General features: G+C 38.8%; 2 protein-coding genes across 2 annotated transcripts; one reads left to right on the top strand and one right to left on the bottom strand.

The window, feature by feature from the left end:
* Positions 1 to 4540: 4540 nt before the first annotated feature.
* On the bottom strand, positions 4541 to 14095 carry ca12 (carbonic anhydrase XII). Its single transcript, XM_079345599.1, has 9 exons — positions 13642 to 14095; positions 13253 to 13273; positions 10568 to 10747; positions 9344 to 9486; positions 6913 to 7008; positions 6743 to 6806; positions 6453 to 6610; positions 6180 to 6306; positions 4541 to 5538 (listed from the first exon to the last, which is right to left on the bottom strand). The coding sequence occupies exons 1-9, from the start codon at positions 13703 to 13705 to the stop codon at positions 4889 to 4891; spliced, it is 1503 nt and encodes a 500-aa protein (XP_079201725.1). The 5' UTR covers positions 13706 to 14095; the 3' UTR covers positions 4541 to 4888.
* Positions 14096 to 17248: 3153 nt separating this feature from the next.
* On the top strand, positions 17249 to 20633 carry LOC306825674 (kunitz-type serine protease inhibitor bitisilin-3). Its single transcript, XM_079346557.1, has 6 exons — positions 17249 to 17357; positions 18496 to 18687; positions 19378 to 19554; positions 19726 to 19773; positions 20050 to 20128; positions 20244 to 20633. The coding sequence occupies exons 1-6, from the start codon at positions 17294 to 17296 to the stop codon at positions 20329 to 20331; spliced, it is 648 nt and encodes a 215-aa protein (XP_079202683.1). The 5' UTR covers positions 17249 to 17293; the 3' UTR covers positions 20332 to 20633.
* Positions 20634 to 22474: the final 1841 nt, after the last annotated feature.

Here is a 22474-nt window from a genome sequence, read left to right as displayed (position 1 = left end):
CACATAAATGTAAGACAGTGACAGTCAACTTAAAAACACGTACTTTATTTTGAATTAAGACACAGCAGTTATATACACTTACTATACACAATGTAGAAACTAACAGCACATTGACAATAAATAAAAGCAGGGTTGGTCATTTTCTCCAGTAACACTCTTTAAGATTTTGGATGTCTTTAGTCCCTGACAGTTTAGCAGATGGCTGTTCCGTCATGAGCCCGGGTCTGCTGAAGATTTCTGCCTGTTGAAAGGAAGTTTTTTCTTGCCACGCTATGACGGATTAAGCTGGGCTCTTGTAATATAGCCATAAGTAAGGTCCTTTACCTGCTTTTTGTAAACATAACAATGTGCATGGTCTTGTTACCTGCTCTTTTGTTAATGTTAACAGACAAACAGTAAGGTCCTTTACCTGCTTTTGTAAAGCGTTTCGAGATAACACCCGTTATGAATTGATGCTATACAAATAAAGATTGATTGATTGATTGATTGATTGACAGATAACTCCTGTGCTCTGATAAAGGAAGGTTTTAAGCATGTGAAGATGTCGCGCTGAGGGAATGCTACTTTCCAAAATCATGCAAGTTTTCAAAAATTACCAACCCTGCCTTTCATTTAAAAACACAGTGACTTTTTTTGATTGAAGTATGGAAACAGTGTAACAAGGTCTCAAGCAGCTATGACTTGTTCTGTCGTCCCTGCTGTAATACTACTCAGAATGGACAGTCAGTCATTCTGAGATTCTCTTTATCACGTCATTTCCTCGTTTGTCACAGGTACATTGTTTCATCAGTAATGAATGAATCTAAAGTCTGATGTTCTATGTCCTAATCATGCAATTACTGTACACAAGCTAAACCCAGGAATATCTCAAATAAGCAGACAAGACTATGAATGAAATAGATGCATGATAAACTGGCCCGGGGGAAACCTAGCGAGGATGTCATGATGATGTAAGCCTAGCTCTTCTATGGTCTTGTAAACTGAACTGAACAGCCACTCAGGAGTGCTGGGGAGTGAGTCTTGTGATCGGACTGGCGGACAGGGGTTAAAGGTCAGCCCACGTGCAGCCTGAAAACAAAAAAACCTTTTTTCCCTCGGCATTATTCTCATGCAGAGGGCTGTGTGTTTCTGTGTTTGTCTGCAGCTATGTGCCCTTTTATTATAAAGTCCATAGAGAGGCTCTAAGTACAGGGTTGGTGAAAATGTGGTATAGCCCATCCCTCTCAGGCCACCCTACCATCAGGGATGTCTGTCAACTCCTATCCCCCTATTGTTTGGACTGTGGTGGGACTTTCCACCACAACCAGGACAGCCAAAGGGAACGGGTGCCATGCTCGGACTTGACCTATGGTTCTTACCATTTCAGATCTGAACTCACTGTGATTGCCTGGAAGCTTCTGTGTGGGGCGATCCTTCAGAAACTGACCACATCACGTCCGATAAATAAAGGGGGATTAGAGAGGACAGCTGTTCCTCTTGCTCAAAGGAAGTACAAAACACTCCAGCCCGGAGGCCTACCATGCTCGGTTGGCCACAACACAGCAAGAAGTCCAGGCTGTGGTTTGAGAAAAAAACCCAAGAGCTGCATGCAAACTCTACTGTGAATAAAGAAGTTATCAAAGGAATGATGGTGTCAGGGTCTTGTTTTAACACACTCCTTGGAGATTAGGTAATGAAGAATGAGCTACACTCTCGAGCCGTACTCATCTTTTTCTCCAATATTGTATCCTGCACCTTTGTTTTTGTCCTGCCGAGGTCCAGCCCTTAAAAATAAAAAACAAAACACACTGCATTCAGAACACGATTAAATCAAATGTGCATTTGCAAGCTTGAAGAAATTGCTCGCCTCTAAGTACTGAGTTTTTTCAGTGTTGCGGTTAAAAGTAGGAGCTATCTTTTCCCACCACAACTTTAATTTTCCCACAACAGTCATCCATTTCCGTAAACTGAAGACGCAACAGAGAGCTGTGGATTCTGATTCTTTCAGTGTAAGGAAAGATACTTTTGTTTAGACGGTGAAAGTCAGAGGCTGAAAAGACACATTTAAAGATGGAAGGAACGTTTGACACATTTTAAAGCATAAAGCCTGCCACCAACCCAGACGTGTCACGCAGCTTCTCACCTCCAAAAGCAGATTGTGCGTCATCAGCATTAATTAACAGGGAGAAGTGATAACTGCAAATGAGCAGTCAAGTTTTACCTCATGCAGTGCTTCTTGTTTACATATCTTATTGCAGAGATGGCTCTTTTCCAGGGAACTGCTTTACATACATAGCATCATTTCAACCACGTCACCCTATGAAGGGTGACTTAGAGCAGCATAGGTGAGTGTATATTCCAAAAAAGTCAAGGTGACAAGGTTTTAAGTCCTGTAAAGTCCCCAGTTCTTTTTGTAAAGCTTTTTAAAAAAAAACGTGTGTCAGTTAAGGTTTACAGTTTCTTTAAATATCCTCTGCAATTATCTGCTTTACAGTCAATACGTTTACAGACTGGTGATAAATCTAAAGGACACCCTGAACACTTGACCTCAACAATAAGAGAGTAGAGTCAGGTTGGTAGACGCGTCTCAATCATAAATAAAGAGTTACCTGCAAATTATGTCTGGCTGGTTGTTTACACCTTACCTTTTTTGTCTTATTAGACAGCATATTAAAGACATAATGAGAACAACTCCCAATGCAGAGCCCACCAGTATGGGAACCAGTAAACCTGCATGATGCAACAGAAGGAAATAAATATTACAGAATCATTCTTCTTCATGGTTTTATATAGTATATGGGCTGCATGCGCGTATAAAGATGGACAAAAAAAAAGAAATAAAATAAATCAAGCACCAAAAACTACTTTGACCAGGACAAACTATTCAAACCTTTGTACAAATTTTATGTTTTTTTTTTTTTTTAGAAAGTTTAGTATTGCTTTAATAGTCACATTTATTTGATTATTGCTTTAGTTTAGTCATTTATATTGATATTCCAGCAGTTGTTTCTTTCCTTTCTAAACTAGTTCATTAGTTTGACTTTAGAAAGAGAAAATGTGATTATAAATCTGTTAAACTAAACAAGGTGTGAGTGTTTTTAAAGTTGAAGAAACCTCAGCGCTGCATGTGACATTTAAGAAAACATGAAACAAGAATGTACGAAAGAAACATACCAGTGTTTATCCAAGATGCGTCAGCTGAGTATCGAAAAGAAGGAGAGAAAAGGATGAAAAGGATTTTCAAAGGTGGAAGAGAAGTCTCAAAGATGGCACCATCCAAGAAACCAGAAAGTTTATAGAATACAAAACAATGAAAGACAAAAAAAAAACACTTTAATGGCTTCTTTAACAAACAAGTTGCATCTTGTTTGAGATTGAGACTTGACGTACTCGGTGTTGCAGGAAAGTTTTTACCTCAACTACCTTTAGTTTGTGTTCTGCTCTTAGCAAAGCTATCATGTCTGCATTCAAATGAAATCAGTGAAATCACCTCACGTAAGTCAAGTGCCAAGTTCCTCTAGGATTTGTATTACTGTCTAGTACACACACTGCCAACATAAAGTTCATATGCACACAAACAGAATCCCTCAAAACAAGCTTCTCCTGAATCTTATCAAACTAAATATTTCATGTAAAGAGAACATTAGTGACTTTTATAAAATGTTAATAAATCACACATCTCATGATGTAAATCACACCACAGAGAGTTGGTGTGACTGGTAATGTATGCTTTGCATCGATCAAAACTTCTGGAGCGAATTTAAAACTGGTCATGACACAGACTGAAATGAATACTGGATCCTGTATAAGGCCTAGAAAAGCTGTAGGGAGCATTGTGGGGAGGATGGATCGTTTCTTTGGAGTCGTTTTAAATGCCTTTAACTGCTGCAGGGTCAATGTCAAAACATGTTCTTACAAAGACTTACAGAATGCTGAAGGAACTGCTTTTAAATGACTTCAGCATAAGATCAGTAAAGGGAGAGATGTACCGCTTTGCCCCCATGAGTCGCCAAAATCAATGCAAATCTAATGTTCTTCACAGGACCTTTACACCTTTGGGCATGGATGCCAATACGGGCTTATTTTCCTCCTCTGATTGCTGAAGCTGAGAGGAATTAAGCGCTACCAAGGTACTAGACATCAGAAGTAAATTAAACAAAATATATACATAGTTCTTACAACTACAACCAGGCCATGAGAACAGCTCAGAATAACAGTGTCTATCTATAGTGGGAAATAAGTGTATGCGTTTCATTTAAAAATGCTTTATTGAAAATGGCTCCCAAATACTTTTTCCTTACTTATCGTGAGGAGTATTTTGAACAAAAGAAAAAAAAAACTGGTGTAAGAAAAACACGATACTGTGAGTTGTTGAGTAATGAAATGTCTGTGAATACCTTTGGTTAAGTTGCATTTCTATACTGTGCAAGTCGATAATTACAAGTATATCTCCAAAATAAGCATACTATAGTTGTAGTACATTATAACAGTATGAATATCTTTTACAAGATGTTTTGCAAACTATATATACCTTGACACATACAGATGTCCAGGCATGAAATATGTGCTCAGAGTTTATTTCAAAACACTGACAAAAAAAAAAAAGGCAAAATTATGCAGGCACTGTAAGAAAGGCCATCGGAAAAAGTAATATCCAGTTTTTGTGGATGTTCAGATGGACTCAAAGTTTCAGAATGTGTTCATAGTCACTGAAAAATGACAGGTTAACTAAAGTCAAGTCATGCAAAAGTCAGATTTTATGCAATGTTCAGAAAGAATAACTTAAAATTAAATACATGTATAATATTGGCCAAAAGGCACAAAACATGGCTTGCGTTTTGGCGGACATCACTGATGTCTGCTACAGAAATGTGACATAACGTTAGTCTCAACTACAACTGGAACTTCTTTAGTCTTCCCACTCCATTGGCAAAAGCCAAGGATGTGGATAACCCTGGCTGTATGATTTCCTGGGAGCAGCAGGGGATGGATGGCCATAGTTTGTCGTTGGCACACTTTTCTTCATCACTGTAGGAGTCTTCCCCTGATCCATGAAGGCTTTCGTCAGTGAGTGATCCAACTCAAACGCCTCATCTGTTGGCCGTCCGCGCAGAATATTTTGAATAGTTGGGAGGGCTAAGTCTGACCTACAGTCAAGGTAGCTCTTGAGGTTAAGCTCAGGAAAAACTACATCTCTGAGAGCCTGAACCAGCTGGTTCTTCGAGTGAGACTGTTTGAGCTGATTGAAAACTCTCTGCTCCAGTGAGACGTAGCTTAGCGTGTCTTCAGCCAGTCCAAACTTTCCCACAGAGCGGTCGGTCTGGCTCTTCTTCGGCAGGGATAGAATCAGCTTTTGTTGTTTGTATTTGGCCAGACTGTCACGCTGCTTGTCCTTGAGGGCTGTTTTCTTGCCAACACGAAGCTGCTCAGGGCCACTCGGTAGAAGCTGATGGAGCCCTTCATCTGCCAGGTCTGCTAGATCACCAACCAGCAGCTGCTGGACGATTCGCTTCCTCATGAATGGAGATGTGACTGTTAGAGTACCATGCAGTCCTCTGCCTGCATCAGACACACAGCCAATTACAGCTTGTTAAACGTCCCAGCTCGTGGGATATTCCTTGGAATTACTTTGGGCTGTCACACGCAGCATGCAGAAGCGCTGCCTGTAGCAGTAAAATAAAAGCACAAGCCAGCTCCTGCTAACAGCTTAAGATAGCTGACTAGTCCACACTGCCATGTCTAAACACATTCACCACTAGGGAAGCAAAGCTCTGAAAGAAATGATGAGCGAAACATGCACATTATACTACACTGTATGGATCTAAACACCACAGTGTGGTCAACCACATTAAAGTAAGCCTTTATTGTTGAATTTAAGCACCGCCAACTTCTTTGCATGTCAGCAGGATGGTTAATTTGTTGCGTCTAAAATGTTGGCCTACTTTCTGAAAGCTCAAAGTCAAATCAACTGTGAAGATAATTACAAAAGGAAATCAACATGAAAGCTTAACCACAAACAGGTGAGGCTGTACAAGTTTGGTAGCCCCATCCTCTGCAGAAGGGGGGAGGGAAATGGTCATCCATCATTCAAGCGCGTCCTTTTTGCCATTTTGAAAGCAGCACAGCGGCCCCGTCATTCATATGCCCTTTGCGCTCATGCTTCAATAATATAGCAAGCCCAACTAGAAGAACATACTTACCCTCTTTGAAAGATACCAGCACGACTCGGCTGTCAGCGGACTGTGGTTTCCTGAAGTTGCTGTTCAGAGGCACAGGGATTGAGTCCTGGGTATGGGAGGAGTAGAGAGTTGTCGCCAGGGCAAGGAACTAAGTAGAGACAAAAAAAAAATAAACAAAAAAAAAAAGCAAATTTTTCACCAATTAAGAATAGTGGAGCAGGGATTGCACAGTGTTAAAATATCAATCATTGGCTTATTTAGTCTGATAAGAATTCTGTTTCAGAGGTGAAGCACCTGTTTGTGAGATATTGTCACATGATTCCTGAACACGGTCCACAGGACACTGGGATAGCACGGAGGAGTTGTCAGGGACCCATCATAGCGGTAATACTCATCCAAACGTACAGGCAGCAGCGCTCTGATGTTAAAACCTGGAATCTGCACTCTCTGATCTGCATGTTGGAATCAACTAATTAGTTCTTGACATGAAAGAAAGGCTCCTATCTCCACATTTCAAATTCAACATGACTACAGTCAGTCTACAGTCTTAGATTTTACTATAGTAAACAGTATTTTAAACTCACCCTTGTATTTGATACCATTGATGAACTTCAGAAATTGTTCAAAGGCTGGATTAAATTCTCCAACCTGAAAAAAAAAAATTATTTTTTTTTTTTTTTTTTTTTTACATATTTATGCTCTACAGATATTTTATCACGTATTGTTCTCATCCACAGAGTTTCCACAATCTCACCTCTATCAGGACACCCAGCACAGCCAGGCCGTCAGATTTGTCAACAGCCATGGACATATTTGGATACATGTCTGAATTGAAGTGTACTACATGTAGCTGTAAGAGAGGAGAAGCATTTAGTTGCAAAAAGTGAAAAAAAACTGGAGTTGACTGGTTGAAAATTTGGATTACATCCAAGGTGAGAAGTGAAAAGTATCACGTGATCACTTACATCATTAACAAATCAGTTGTAGTCAATATAAAAAAGGGCAAGTTGGTCTCTCAACATTCTCTTCTACCCACTTCTAATGTAATACATCATTAGAGCTTTGTGCATCTTTGAGAATTTAGGTGGCCTTCTGAACTATTTCAGGGAAATGTTCAATTTCCCATCATCCCATCCTTTCTAAACAACACGTCATGAAAGCCCTGTGGTTCTGAAGTCTGGAAAGACTTGAAAAGATGCATACTCCCAACGTGTCCAGTTAGAAACCCAGGTCAAACCACAGCACCTTATTTGTGGCTGTGCAGCAGCATGGGCACGGTCATTTGAAAGCTCACAGGTTGTAACCATTTCAGCTTCCACCCTCTGTAATTCAAAAGGAAACCATCTCAAATTTAAAAAACAAGTTTTTTTGTTTGACTGTTACACTCCAATTTCTGCTTTACTTCAAGCACAAAGTAAATAAAGTGAACTGGTGTGTGAAAAGTTCTCACACAGATTGACACATTAAAGCACAGACAGCCACTCCTTTCTACCACAGCATATAATAGTCTGGTCGTCTAATCCCCTAAATCCCTGCAGAAAGAAGACACTGTCATTCTGTACATTCTGAGGCTGACTGAAAGTACATCTTCGCCTTCCAGTATGTGATAAAACATGCTAATTCCATAAGCATGTCAAACTATTTTTATAAAAACCACGATGACCTTATTTGTCCTCACTTTAAAATGGCAGTACTCTGGTTTTAAAGGCTCACAACTTCTTTATTGTTTACAATCTCTTGAATTAGAATATGTTTTACACAAGCATTAAACGGTTTTAGATCTAGTACAGAATATAATGAAAGATGCACAGTGAGTGTTTTCTGTAACTGTCTGACTGCAGACTCAGCTTTAAGGCTGTCCAGAAGCTGGAACAGTAACGGAGAAGCAGGGAAGAAAGATGGCTGGTGCAGCTTGAAGAGTGTCAGAGGTTCTTTTTCCTCTGCCAGTCAAATGTCACACGATTAAGTCATTAAGAATACAGATGATGAAACTGCAGATTTTAGACCTGGCTAAAAGGAATTAACTGGCTTAACCTCATTCGGTAATAACTACAACTTGATTGACATTTAAGCCAAATATTGAGATCTTAGCAGTTGTTTATCCAGTAAAAAAAAAAAATGTGCCATCTGTACAGAAACTCCAATATATAAAATATGATTTTAGCAAAAATTCATTACTATAATTAGCAATAAAGTGCTAAGATATAAGGAAGTACTCATGTAAAAATGGCGCCATTCAGAGAGTTGTGTTCATCCGATAAACTGAAAATAATAGATAACTTATAGCTTTAAAAATTGATTGTATTTTATATGTAAAATCTTGTGTAGAATAAAACTAATTTTTTTACAGGTCCAATAGGTGTAGTTTTGAGTCCTAAAACCAGGAAGTGAGTTAGCATTTTAGCGCCGTGGTTCTAACCTCTAAAAGTCAATGGGGATTTTGAATGGGTTTGTGTTTAGACGCCTGAAATAAGGTCTGTGGTTAACACAAGATGAAGAGACGATGTTTTGTTAGACGAGACAAACTACGTTAGCCAAGACCCCACTTGTGAATTTTAAAGTTTTTACGCGAACTTTAAACAGCGGTTGCTAACGAGTAGCTAACTGAAACTACGGTGGTTGTTGCAGACATTACACGTCATCACGCCGGGAATTCTCTCCCTAATCCTCCTTACAGCCTCTAGTCATGTTTTTCAGTGTTCTTGCAAATATTAGGTTAATAAACAACTTATTAAGCTAACGTTTAGCTATCTTGTGAAATTCGCTGACTAGATCGATGAAGCATAACGGTCGAGACGTCATTATAAACCGATCGCGGTGTAGTTCGCTAGAACATAACGTTAACTTTTTACTTCTCTCAGCTGCATTAACTCTTCAAACTTCATATAAATGATGTTCATCTGGAAATATTATCCCGCTGAACAAAACAGCTACACATAAACGTGTGTTTGACACAGAGCTTATTTTCTGCAATGATCCAAAATCCAATGCAAAAATCCCATAGACGAATTGTCGTAGGAAACACCAGCGCTATTTTTTCTGGTTGGCCTACAAAAACACGTCATTACTATACCAGTCTATCAAGTTGAGGATCTAAAATTTGGAGGAAGTGTTAATGTGCTGAGTTACTGTCTTGACTATTTTAGCATCAATAGCGCGTAATAAAAGTAGTTTGCTTTGTTTACCTCTGCTGCATACTGACGACTGTTCACCAGGTGCTCTGAGCCTGCAGGTTTGCTTGTGGAGCCCCAGTGGAGATGGAGTTGAGCTGCAGTGTAATGATGAGGCAGGCTAGAGATGTGCATCTTACGTGGCAGGGATAATTGTACTGCGGATCAAAAGACATGACACCCCACAAGAGGAAACAGAGCAGGTCAGGGGTTACGTCATCATGTGCATCAAGAAACATCATCTTAAAGTTGACCTAAACTGGGGGAGGCAGAGTGGACTACTATATGTGATGTCAACAGCTTTTTACAAAGACTATGCAGCTATGTTTAAGACGCATTATGTGTGGGTGACGCAGGGCGCCTTCCACATGTCCTTCAGTGTATGACGAATGTTTGCAAGTGGAAAAAGCCTCCGTCAGCTTATTCCAGACACACGTCACAATGATGAGGCCCTTCAGCTTGTGGCGTTGAGGCCTGTCAGGCATGCACACATAAGCACTTGTCTTGTCTTTGCACTGTCCGTGGTTAAGAGTTTCCTTACATTGATGAAACAGAACCAAGAGTATTCAACAGCACAGACATGACATGCATGTTTGGCTATACTAGGTTCGGCAAAAATAAAATGGCAGCGTTAACTCCATGCTAAAAGCAACAAATAAATGACATCAGTCCTGCAGCGTACCGTTTAGTCACAGGTTTCTGTCTGCTCATTTGTTATCTTCTAATAATACAAAAACACTTAACCAACAACGCTTTTGTGGACTCCCAACATTCATCTGCCTGGCAGTCTGCGTCCAAATAGTTACATTTAAGACTGCGTCATAAACAGATATGGTACATTTAAGTGAAGCCGTTTTCTTTTGTTTAGATGCATGAGAGCCAGTGGTGGCAGAGAAGATGACTAATCTCTCTGCTCATATTTTTTTATCCGACTAAACGAGGAGCTCTTTTCTTTGGGTGAAAGGACAGCTGAGATAATAAGAGAGTGATTATGGAAAATTGCTGTGGCAGATGGAGAGAGAAGATCCACGTATCATTATCTTAAAGTTGACCCAGAAGTTAGGTCTGTACAGGAAAAGAGGAATCCAGTATACTTAAGTGATGGCATTTCTAATGATGCAGCACTTTGACACGTCTAGATTTCAAGGAGAGAAAGGGCTTTATGTTGTTAACTGTGATGAAATGAGGTTAAAATACATAAACTGTACACTCCTCTTACAATTGATGATTTATACTCACCAGAGTGTCCATTATTTCCAAGAGTAAGCTGCTCATTAGGCGACAGGTCGTAGTTTTGAACCTCAATTGGACCCAAAGTTGGGTCAAACCTCAGCAGCTCTGACTCGATGTCTATAGGAGACTGGAAAGATCCACCACAGTACGGATAATGCTTGGACCAGTACTGCTGTCCCTCTGGGCCTGCAACAGCATCAATGTAAAGTATGACAAATGACATCTTTTGGAGTTCTCTGTATTTTTTTTATGTTCCCTAGATTTAATCTTCACCTTTTAAAAAATGATCTAAAAAAAAACCCCCAAGTGATTCAAAAAGTCAGTTCATTGCAGATCAGTAGCAAAGATCTGTTGCATGTCTTTATAAATGTTATGCTGTTCCATCTTAAAGGGCAAATGAGCACAGCGTGCCCAAGTGGGAAGCTGAGGAGGATATGGCTCCAAAGAGGGCTCGACTTACTAAACATTTATCCGTAATCAAAGTGAAGTATTATTATCTATGCACAAGGCGGCATTGGGAGAGGCCGTGACTCTGCTCTTGGCTCTTTTTCTAAAGCATTGAGAGTGAGAACCCGGCTGTTGTTTTCTGGGAAGAGCCAGGGAGAACGCCGTCTCTCTCCAAATGAGAGGTTTCCCTAAAGTCCAGGATACTGAGAACGGCCACATTTTCAGATCAAGTCTCGCTGTTCACAAAAGACGTCAGCTTCAGGAGGGTGTCTCTCAAAATCATGTTTGCAGAAGCAATGAAGCACACTGATCGAATAAATAATACAGTACATCCAATAAGGAAATCTGGACACTCCTGATTTCATTCAGTGTGTTGACTGAAGTGTAAGGATCCACACTGAGCTTTTCAAACATTAGAAAGAAAATGCACCATCAAATCTGAAGTGGAGGGCAATATGAAGCACTGTGATAGGCCCTGAATGTACTATGCTCCAAATCACTTCTGCATACTTGCCTCTTATTCAGTATCAGTACAGAATTCATGTAAAATACACCATTCACCATGTGCCAGATGACCGTGGTTCAATATGAATGATGCAGCATGAGGCTGGCCCGCACCCCGAGTGTCAAATCCAAGACAAATGTGGATTGATTGCACAAGACATTGCCAAAAGGCATCCAGTGAAGCAGTAGGGAATAAAATATTTATTTGAAGCTAAAAATCAAAGCTCAAACCAGGCAAACCATCCTTATAAGAATGAAATATACTCCTATGGCTATCATTACTGTGTCCACTTCAACTGCTGTTTTAATTAGACCCAGTCTGTCCTTTAATAATGGCCTTCATTGGCCTTTGGTGGCCTGTTGGCGGTGCTTGGTAGATCGCACACAGCCTTTTTTTTTTTTAATTCTACAAAATAACTTTTTCAACATTTCATCACAGGTCAGACTAGAAAAATATGAACAGAGGAGGCAGAGAGCAACAGCAGCCAATCAACATAACTTGTTTTCCTTCTCATGTTAGTTTGTCTTGAGTGTTGAGGTGGAGTTAAATTGCATGACTCAGCTGTTCCCTCTTCAACACAAAGCGCTACCAGCCTTCCACACTACTGACTACTATGACAAGTCCTCCTCAGGGTTTGACTGTAACTGAGGCTGAAATGCACTACGCTCAAGCCAGAGGTTATTTTTTTATATTTATATATCTAACATCTTAACTCAGAGGTCATCAGTCTCTTCACTTATACTTCCAGCTGTTGTCTCATCTTTAAAATAGAACATAGTTTGATTTGATATTTAGGTAAAGTGATGCACACAATTTTTGGGACTGTTAATGTGCTAACAAATACAAGATTTTCTTCTAATATAGCACAGTTTGGAACTAAAATACTATTTATCTTAATACTGGGAAGTATTACTTTCACTGACAAATGATACAAACTGGTAGATAAACAGAATCCACAAACGTCTATTTTCTAGTATTAATTCCAAGCCAATGAAGAGAAGAAGATTAACTTCTCTCAGAGGTAATTTATTATAGAATTATAATTTCATCAAATTTATTTCACAAGTTATTTTTCTTTTTGGAAGAACAGAGAAAGAACAAAGCAACCCTAAGTTTATTTAGAGTAATACAATGATATTCAATTGCCTAATTGTTGATTTTAACAATAATTGTTCATGAAGACGGTGTGGAATACTAGAAAAAAAGACAAGAGGTCACACTCTCAGCATAGTTTATGTAAGATATAGTCACGGCTCAAGAAGTCTCAGCCCAGAGTCCTTAAGGCAGGAGACAAAGGCACTCAGCCTTGACAACTCATGAATGCTGTGATTGCCGAGTCTGATAATGAACTCTGCAATTACAAAAGATGACGGGAAGATGTCAGAACTAGTTGTTTAGAGGTCAAACAAGGATTGCAGAGGTTCTTTCACAAACTTGAATACAAATTTCTTTTGTTCTTTTTTATTGCCCTGCCAATTATAAGCGTTCCAGTGGAGACATAACAACAATACCAACTTCTAAAACTCAGTTACAGCATGTCAGAGAGTAACATTAACTTCTTAACAGTAATTTGGTTAATGCTGGTTTTAGGTTACAACACCACTGTGAGTAACAAAGACACATCAGTTGACATGAGCTTCCATTTCAAATGCACAAAAGGTGAAAAATTAAAAAAACAAAAAAAACACTACTCATTGTCCAGCATCAGCAAACTGGGGGCAAAATATGATCAGACTTACCAGTATATGTCCATTGGGCACCTACAACAAACAGAAATATAATAAATTGATTAAAATAAATGTTATCACAAACATTTAAAATACAAATATCTAACGATTAAATATGACAAATTTTGAATATTCAGAAAATACTTAAATGGATAAAACGATTAATTTGGAACAAATATCAAACATTAAATCACAGAGACAAGTAGACTGATGCATGTCCCTCATGGCAGAGAATAGGGAACACGCAGATGGATGGATACACCTGCCATGAAGAAAGTGTTGAAAGCCTTGCTTTGGAAGAAATTTGTTTTTATCCTTTTCTACTTCACACACATAACAGTCTTTGGAGTAGCCTAATTTACAAACTTGTTTTTATTTTTTGCCCCCCTCAAAGCTCTTACCGTGTAACACTGCCAGATTAGTTAGCTGGAGCAGCAGGATGGGTGTGAAGCGGAGAAAGTGCATCTTTGTTTCCCTGAGCCCTCCCTCGTGCTGGAGTCTGACGTGAACCTGGTACAGAGGAGCTTGGAGCGCGAGTCTTCAAACCGGCTTTTTATACCCATGCTGGCAGCTTCATGGTCGCTCACAATGACGTCAGAGCAACAACAAAACCAGCCTACAGAGTCATTTGGTCACTGGACAGTGACAGCTCAACAGCATCGACCGCATCTAAGCCAAGTCACTCATTTCGGGCTCGAGCTACCAACGCGCACAGGCTGAGAGCACGTGCACCGGTGTCACAAAAATCTGCTTCTCTTCAGTTTCCTTGATACCAAAGTTAAATTACCCTCTTGACCAGGGGTGTCAAACCCCAGTCCTGGAGGGCTGGCTTCCTCCTGTTAGATGTCTCTCTGCCCCAGTGCAGCTGAATCCAATGAGCAACTCGTTATTAGGCTCCTGCAGAGCGACAACACATTGGTTTAAAGCAGGTGTGTTGGAGCAGGGAGACATCTAAAAGTCTCAGGAGTTTGACACCCCTGCCCTGAACATTTCAGTTAGATTTGTGAACTTGAAAATGTCCACATACTGATATATTTTTTAATAAACAGTTCACAAACAATAAGTTTGAAACAACAACAGTTAAAGTGTGCAAATGGGTTCGGAGATAAAGTGCAGAAGATGTGATTTCAGAGTACAATTTAAAAAAACACAGGCACTGTCAAATGGTCTTGCATTTTTGATCATATAGGATAAAGCCAAAGGCTTCAAGAATGGAAGTAAGAGACAGCAAGTCGAATGTTGTTCAAATTAAATGTGCTTAAATGCTGTGCTTTCAGCTGTTGAGAAGTATTTGTCATTTTTTATGATAAAACATTTGAGACAAACATTCCATTTGTTTGTTCCATTCACAGTAGATTATCTTAAAATCATATATTGAATCAAAGATACACTTCATACATTAAGTTAGGGATATTGCTATTTACGCAAGTGCTTTTCCTATTTAGTCTGAATTGTAATGAAATTAGTAATAGTTCCCTTTGATATTACTATTAATGAATGAGAAGAAGCACCATTTTCATTAGTGCAATATTTAGTATCCCAACTATTTAGACAGTAACAAAGATAGCCCCAAATAAACTAAATTGACAAAGTCAGTATAGCGGTTGTTGACAGCTTGACGGTGACGTCTCATGCTCCTAACTAGCCTCATGATGTTGTTCTGAGGCAGAAGTGCTACATGCAGTTCTGCCAGGTCACGTGGGGGTGAGGTACGAGCATCCAGTCTCTGCTTCAGCTGGTCTCAGACGTGCTCTATGGGGTTCAGGTCAGGGGACATTGCTGGCCATACCATCTGAGGCATTCTGACTTCCTGAAGTCGAGCTGTGATGATTCTGACATGATGTGGTGGAGCATTATCATCCATGAACAGAAAGTTGGGGGTGTGCTGGTGGAACTTGGGGATGATAATGGTTTCTATGATGTGTCTGAGGTAAGAACGTGCAGTGCCTGAGCCATCTACAATCCCCAAATCTGTTTTGCGCTGACTGGTGATACCTGCGCAGACTGTTGAACCTCCTTCACCAAAGCGAACCCAGGAGACTATGTTGACCTCTGCATATCGCTCACTTTGCCTTCTCCAGCAACGCTGACGACCATCATTTCTGTGCAAGGTGACCCGACACTCATCAGTGAACAGGACAGTAGACCACTGCTGCATTGTCCAGGTCACATGGTCTTGTGCCCACTGAAAACAGTCACAGCGGTGTCTTGGTGTCAGTGGAGTCATCTGCAACAGTCGTCTGGCATTCAAGCCAAAGCGGAAGAGTCGGCTGTGAATGGTTTGTCTGGAAACCCTCGTACCCCTCACTTCTTATAAACAGGCCTGCAGCTGTGTGGCAGTAGCATAATGGTGTTTGAGTGCATAGGTCCTTAGGTACTGGTCATCATTGCAATCCATCACTTGTGGAGCTCCACTCCTGGGTCTGTCATGAACACTGCCAGTAGTTCTGTGTCTTGTTACAAGTCTGCTGATGACACTTCGAGAAACGGCAAGTTCACAAGCAACATCTGACTGCCTGTGACCAACCTGAAGGCGGGCTATGGTAGCGCTGTTTGTCCGTTAAGTGACATTGTGTGTTCATGGCTGCTTGAATGACGAACAGGGAATTATTTTTTTTTGTATTGGCCCCAATATGTAAGGCGCAGTGTACACAGTTAGACCAGGAAAACACAAAATGAGGTGTGTCTATCACCCTAATACAATTGCCTTTCTATCCTAAAAATCACTGAAGTGAAACAAACACCTTTTGTATGAAACCCACTAAGAAGCTCACAATATCCCTAACTCATTATTAGTAGTGTATTTCATTTATGCACCACTATTTAAGTGAAAGTATCTATTTATTGATGCATCTTTCTTGAATTCAAATACAACTGTAAATTCGCTTTTTCTTTTTTTTATTTACCTCTGCTTATGGCGATGAGTATCTCAGTCTTCCACTGATAGAATGTAAAGCTGACAGCCAAAATGACAAAATAGGATAGAGCCACTCCTTAACGTAATAATGACAGAAAGATTTGAACTTAGTGAACATGTTCTGTCATCAAGCTTTCTGCAGAGATTGATGCATTGTGTGTAGACAAGGTACTCCATAAGAATATGAAACTAATGAAAAGTAAAACTGCCGACCCATGCCTTTCTCAAAATCCAGTGTCAGTCTGTGTTTAAGTTGCTGCTGTGCTGTAAGAGGTTAAATGTTTCTTCAATGAGGGTTTGAAGTCCTCTAACTTGATGTAAAAAACATTTTTTTTGGAACAACAAGGAGTAGTTTTGTTGAGAGATCAAAAAAGAGTTATGCACTTGTTGAATTTGTTGAATTATTTTTTAATCCATTTTTTTTCATCATTTAATTCATATATCATGTAATCATATCTGCTTTTCATTGCTGTTTCATTTAACATTGATCATGCATGCATTCGCTAGGTGCCTTTGCACTTGCATAAGCTCAGTACAACATTTCCTGAGCAAAACCACTGCTCAGTGACATCTCAGAAGAGTATTTAAGGTGAAGCAACCTCAAGTGCTTCTGAAAGTTCATATTCTCTATGACATCCTGAAGTGACCTCAGTGAACTCTGAAGGCACCTCTGCAGTTCATTCTTGACTGGTGTTATTTTATTTTACCATGAGCTCTAACTACTAGGAAATAGTGGACTAGTGGTCGGTAGGAAGCAAGCCCTCTTAGTTCTAGGAAAGAATAAACTAGTTAACTGAAGGAGACAACCTTCGCTCAGGTAAAATCATTCACCCATTTTAAACAGTTTTAACATACAGTAAGTTTTACCTTTTATACCATTATCACATATTATTGATTGCTGCTTATGGGGCATTGTATATCTTGTAACGCCCTAATACATAAAACAGCCACCTCTAACTTGCAATACAAGTAATAAAAAGAGGAAGATGCCTGTCCCTGCTGTAAACTTGTGTTTCAATTGAAGGTGTAAACCATATTGAAGTGAGGGTCCAAAGGTCAGAAAAGACAACCCACTCCCATTGCAGTTTACAACCATCACTCACTCCGGGACGGACAGCACGCAGACCAGCAGCAAGATGAAGCACCTGCTGTTTTTTGGGATTGCTTTGGCTGCATTTCACATAAGCCAGTCAGTTCCAGGTACATCATACTCTTTCTTACATATACTGCTTTAAAACTGTGAAAGTTTGTGCATGGGCCCTAAGTTTACTTCTCAGACTAAGCTGTAGTTTAGACTCATTATTGGTGGTTAACTGTGATGTGGTAGCCTTTACATTCTTGTATTTGTTTTACAAGTAGAAATTTGTGTTTTCATTGTGATCATAAACGTTTTTTTTAATTCGATGTACTGGGTCTGTTTCCCTCAACCTTGATCAAAGAGATACAGCTTCACCTTTAGTCTTAACAAAGCAACATGGCGGTTACATTGGTGGTTGACTGAATAAACTGTAGGTGGGTTCATGTACAGTGAAAAATGGCCGTTCTATTTTTGAGTTTTTCAGTTGTACAAGAAATCCATACACTTGATTGTCAAAAGTAATTTCTGCTCATACATGTCTAGACTGCAGCAGGATATCATTGTATAGTAACTTTTTCACTGACTCCATGCCCATGGTGTAACTTGCAAATGCAGTGAGCGATGATTGTCTCCAGTCGTCAACAAAAGGAATAGATTGTAATTAATGTAAAATTACTCTCCTGGAAATGTTATTTACACACTGCTAATGAGTGTGCTAAGCTGACTGGATATCGTCTGCCTCTGTAATTACAAACGTTAAACAGTGAGATCTGTCTGAGTCTAAGTAAGAAGACTGAAGCTACGTCTACCTGAAACGTCACTTCGTCTCCAAAACCTGCATACTATGCTGAGGCCAATGTTTTTGAAATCCAGTGATATCGTGTCAGTAAGTTGGGCCCAGTTTCCCTCCAAAATCAAAAGGGGATACAAAAAAAGTGTGGTTCTAAAGAAACAGTTGGAAACCATTTTCCTTCAGTTACATCTATAAAGGGCGGGACGACTGAAAATGCACCATAAATTGCCCTTTTTATTGCCGTGATAAAAACAGGGAGTGGGTCTCTGGTGATGAAGCTAGTTAAACATTAGTTATGTGATAACAGGTACTGGCTCATGATTTCTACAGAAACACCCATCATATAGTTTCAGTGCAATGTTCATCTTACATTTGCTTTAGACATGCTGCTCAAAATACTGTTTGAAAACCAAAGCAAATCATTTTTGCCATACAACTCATTTTCTTTTCTTTATATGATCCCACAGGTTTCTGTTCTCAACCAGAAGATCCAGGCACAGGGCCCAACTTTATCTTTTCTTTGTATTATGATGCTGCCAACAGTAGGTGCAGTCCTTTTCTGTACAAGGGCGAAGGAGGAAATGCCAACCGCTTTGCAAATGAGAGAGAATGCATAAGAAATTGTTCTGCCAATGCAGAGACGCTCTACCCCATGGATGGTGAGTTTATGAATTTCATTTGATAGAAAATTGATAAAATCACTTATTTTTTTAACCACTTTTTATGTTTTTTCGCTGTACTAATTGTATGGTGTTGAAAGCCTTAAAGTGGGTAAACAGTTTTCATCCTGACTGTTTTCTGTGGACTTTAGAACATAACTAGAGTTTTATGGCCTTGAACCATGAAAGGGAACATTATCATGGTCAAACTGAAACTGTAGATCCCTCTCTTCTCTGTAATGAGGAGCATATTCATTATTTAAAAAATAAAATAAAAAAAAAACTGAATTTCCCCTTGTGGGATTAATAAAGTGTAAATTATTATTATTATTATTATTATTATTATTATTATTATTATTATTATGTGGAATAATCAGAGCCACTGTTATTCTGTTTATCAATTTAATACAGCCAAATGACTCAACTAGTTACTTCATCATTATTATTTTCTAAACCTTGGTACAGTTTTTTCAGGGGCTGCAGAAGAGCCAGCATTGTATATTAGCACTACGCCACCAAGTGGTGAAAGATGGGGATAACTCAAGACAGATCATTACAATGTGAAGGCAAACATCTGCTGCTTTAAATGCTGCTTGATAAAGTTATAAATATCTAATACGCTATTGTATTCATAATTGAGAAGTTTATGATGATGCAGGTGCTCATGACCATGATGTTTTCTCTTCACAGCTACTGAGGCTTGCCGCCTAAAAAAGCTGGCAGGTGGTTGCAGTGGTCAGCATTTGAGATACTACTATGATGCTGTTAATGACAAGTGCAAAAAATTCCTTTGGACTGGATGCTTCGGAAACGGAAACAGGTTTTTTGACTCTGACAGCTGCAACAAAACCTGTGCTGGAGTCCATGGTGAGCACAAATCTGTCTCTCATGTATACACTCCTGATAGTTATACATACTAACAAACGTTAGCAAAACGTCCATGCATGTTTACAAACTGGTGAGTGTGTAATGATACTATTAAATGTATGACACAATTACGGTACATGTTTTTTAACATGTTCAAGTTTCCCTCCTTAGATGACAATGGGGTAGCCGAGGAAGACGATGAGCCTGACACTCCCATTGGTCAGTTGACACACATGAACTGCATGTTATATTTAGCTTAAATAAGTATCTAATTACACACAGTCTTCATTAAGAAAACATTTAGATTTATTCAATTTATTTAAATGATACTGATAGCAGAAAACAAGGTTTTAGATGGGTTTGTTTTGGTCCAAAATGTTTTTTATTCATCATTGATCAGACCTTAATTTGTGATAACTGTAAAGTTAGAATTTGTAGATGTTTTAATATGTAATCCGTTAACATGAATCTACTGACTGATGTTATTTTTTACAGCAATTATCTGTGGAGTTTTGCTCGCTGTCATTATTGTTGCCATCTTCACAACAGTGATTGTCTTGACCGTAAAGTCCAAGTAAGACCATTTTCCTTTTAGCTAAGGCTGGACTTCAAAAGAAATAATAATAGAATGTCCAAAAGGACATAATTACCCTGCTTTAATCATTCAAATATGAATCTTACTTCTTTAGGAAAAAGGACTCCAAGAAGTCAGGGGGAAAAAGCAAAGAGCCCCAGTCGGAAACTCCTCTTCAGGACCAGAGGATCGAAATGTCTTAGAAAAGTGCATCATCTTGATATCAACATGTGGAGTTTTTAACGCTTTGGTTTTGTAATATAACTCATGTAGCTTTGATAAAGACAATATCAAATGATTATAACATTGAAGTTAAACTTAAATTTTTTTTTACTGACATTTGTAGGAAGGACTTTGGTTTAGCTTTGTTTTGTTTTTCAGCTTTACAACATATTCAAGATGAAGTCTATGAAGTTGTATGTTTTTTAATGTAAAATGTATTCGTCACTGTCCAACAACTATCAAAAAAAGAGCTAAAAGAATAAAATTAATTTTGTTAAAGGAATTACCAACTTAAGTTTCTTTTTTTCACCAAATATCTAAGTGGGAGCACAGCCTTCTTTTATTTGTCTTGTGTGATTATATACTAGTCAAGTCAACTTCATTTATATTTAAAACAAACAAAGTTCACCAAAGTGTTTTACAGAGTAAAAGAAGTTATAAAAGTATTCCATGTCACATTTTAGGAATACTATCCATATTGTGGCTTCGGACTGGGTTAGATAAAGAACTAGCCATATAGGTTCCAGGATATGATGACAGATTTTTATAATTATTTTCCAACCAGATGTGTCATATCCCCAACAAATTAATCCAGGAAAAGGATGCATTAAACAATAACTTAGTTGATTGTGTATTGCAAATGTAATAGATGCAGACCAATGCGAAAATAGCAACATGTTTTTGACTAACATTTAAGCTAAACAGATGCAGATTATTTCCTCATCTGTTTGTGCACCTTTACCTGTAATGCTTTAAGCTCTGTTATCACATGGTAATTTCACTGTTTACAAAATACAACTGCATCATCACCTGGCTAAATATCTTCCTTAAAAACTGTATGAAGTCTTCTGAAGACACTGACCTTGAAAATCCAACACATATATTTAAAACTGTTTGTGTAAAGTGCTGCCCAGTTTGTGCAGTCTCTCTGTTATTATATTTCCCTGCTCAGCATTTGTGAGTCTTGTTGTAAGCTGTTGAGACGTCGCTAAAGAGTAAAAAACCCTTTCCAATTTCCTGACATTTATCTTTGAATGTAGTCTTGTGCTCAAGCTTTGTGTTTGGGATATAAAATTAACAACTTTTCACAGATTCACTGTACATTGTCTGACTATTAAAAACTGTTGTTTAACCAAATACATGGCATTACCTTCTTTTTGTTTTGCTTTTATGTTTAAAAGTTGCATTAATATTTCAACATTTAGACAAGGTGGTTTATTAATGTTTCCCACTATTAATGATGAAAATGTATCATGCACAGTATACAGTATTTAAAGACTGTTATTGCAGGAGATTACCCAAGTGGCACCTGGGGACACTAAGAAGAAGGTGTGGGAAGTGCAAGGGGACAGCAAGACTAAATCAAGACAATGCACACCATATTTTTGTGAGTGAACTTCCAGGTAAACAGGGCTGACAATAAAGCCACGCGAGACATCACAACTAGACTTAGACTTATTATTTACAAAATAAGGTGTAGATGTGAATAGATATAAAAACAAAAGTAGATAAATATATTGCACATTTTTTCAATGTTATATTGTCTTTTTTACAGCTACAAAAACAAAGGAACAACGAGTCATATATTGCTCTATGCAATGTTGCTTCAACTGTACAACAGTGGTTAATAAATTCAATTCAATTCAATTCCAAAAAACTTTATTTGTCCCCGGGGGGCAATTCAGGGCACAAAGAGACACACACCTACCTGTGTGAGATGAGTTTTTACTGTAGTTTCCTCAATTAACAAGTAGGCTACCACAATTCCAAATTGGACTCTGACAAGGAAGTATGAATGACAGTCTCACAGCTTCTTCCAGAATTGAAAACATCTGTAGGACAAATCAAACCCACACTTGTCATTGAAATTGTTGCCAAATTGGAATGTAGCTCAAAAGATTTTCATCATTATTGTTTTTTCTGTGGAGTTAGTTTTTCATGCTAATAGAAAGTCAAGTTTAAAAATACTGGTTAAAGCTATGACTGCTGTCAGGCTACACAAAAAGTAAGTTTCATGTTGCAGTAGAAGAAATAACAAGGAGCTTTTCACTCCTACCCCAAGACCTCAGTTTCCCTCACTGGCCAACCTGTAAAGAAAAATGTGGAAAACAATACTGAGTTGTC

This window comes from Symphodus melops (assembly GCF_947650265.1).
Source record: "Symphodus melops genome assembly, chromosome: 6".
Taxonomy (NCBI): domain Eukaryota; kingdom Metazoa; phylum Chordata; class Actinopteri; order Labriformes; family Labridae; genus Symphodus; species Symphodus melops.
This window is presented reverse-complemented; position numbering and strand designations above follow the sequence as displayed.

Bases quoted from the DNA above. Each gene is read 5' to 3' on its own strand.
- ca12 (XM_079345599.1), bottom strand. From the start codon at position 13,705: ATGCACTTTCTCCGCTTCACACCCATCCTGCTGCTCCAGCTAACTAAT. The intron at 6,307-6,452 runs GTGCTTCACCTC...GTCTCTACTTAG, and splicing joins TGACAATATCTCACAAACAG to TTCCTTGCCCTGGCGACAAC. The intron at 5,539-6,179 runs GTAAGTATGTTC...TGTCTGATGCAG, and splicing joins GCTGGTATCTTTCAAAGAGG to GCAGAGGACTGCATGGTACT.
- LOC306825674 (XM_079346557.1), top strand. From the start codon at position 17,294: ATGAAGCACCTGCTGTTTTTTGGGATTGCTTTGGCTGCATTTCACATA. The intron at 19,555-19,725 runs GTGAGCACAAAT...TTCCCTCCTTAG, and splicing joins AACCTGTGCTGGAGTCCATG to ATGACAATGGGGTAGCCGAG. The intron at 19,774-20,049 runs GTCAGTTGACAC...TATTTTTTACAG, and splicing joins TGAGCCTGACACTCCCATTG to CAATTATCTGTGGAGTTTTG.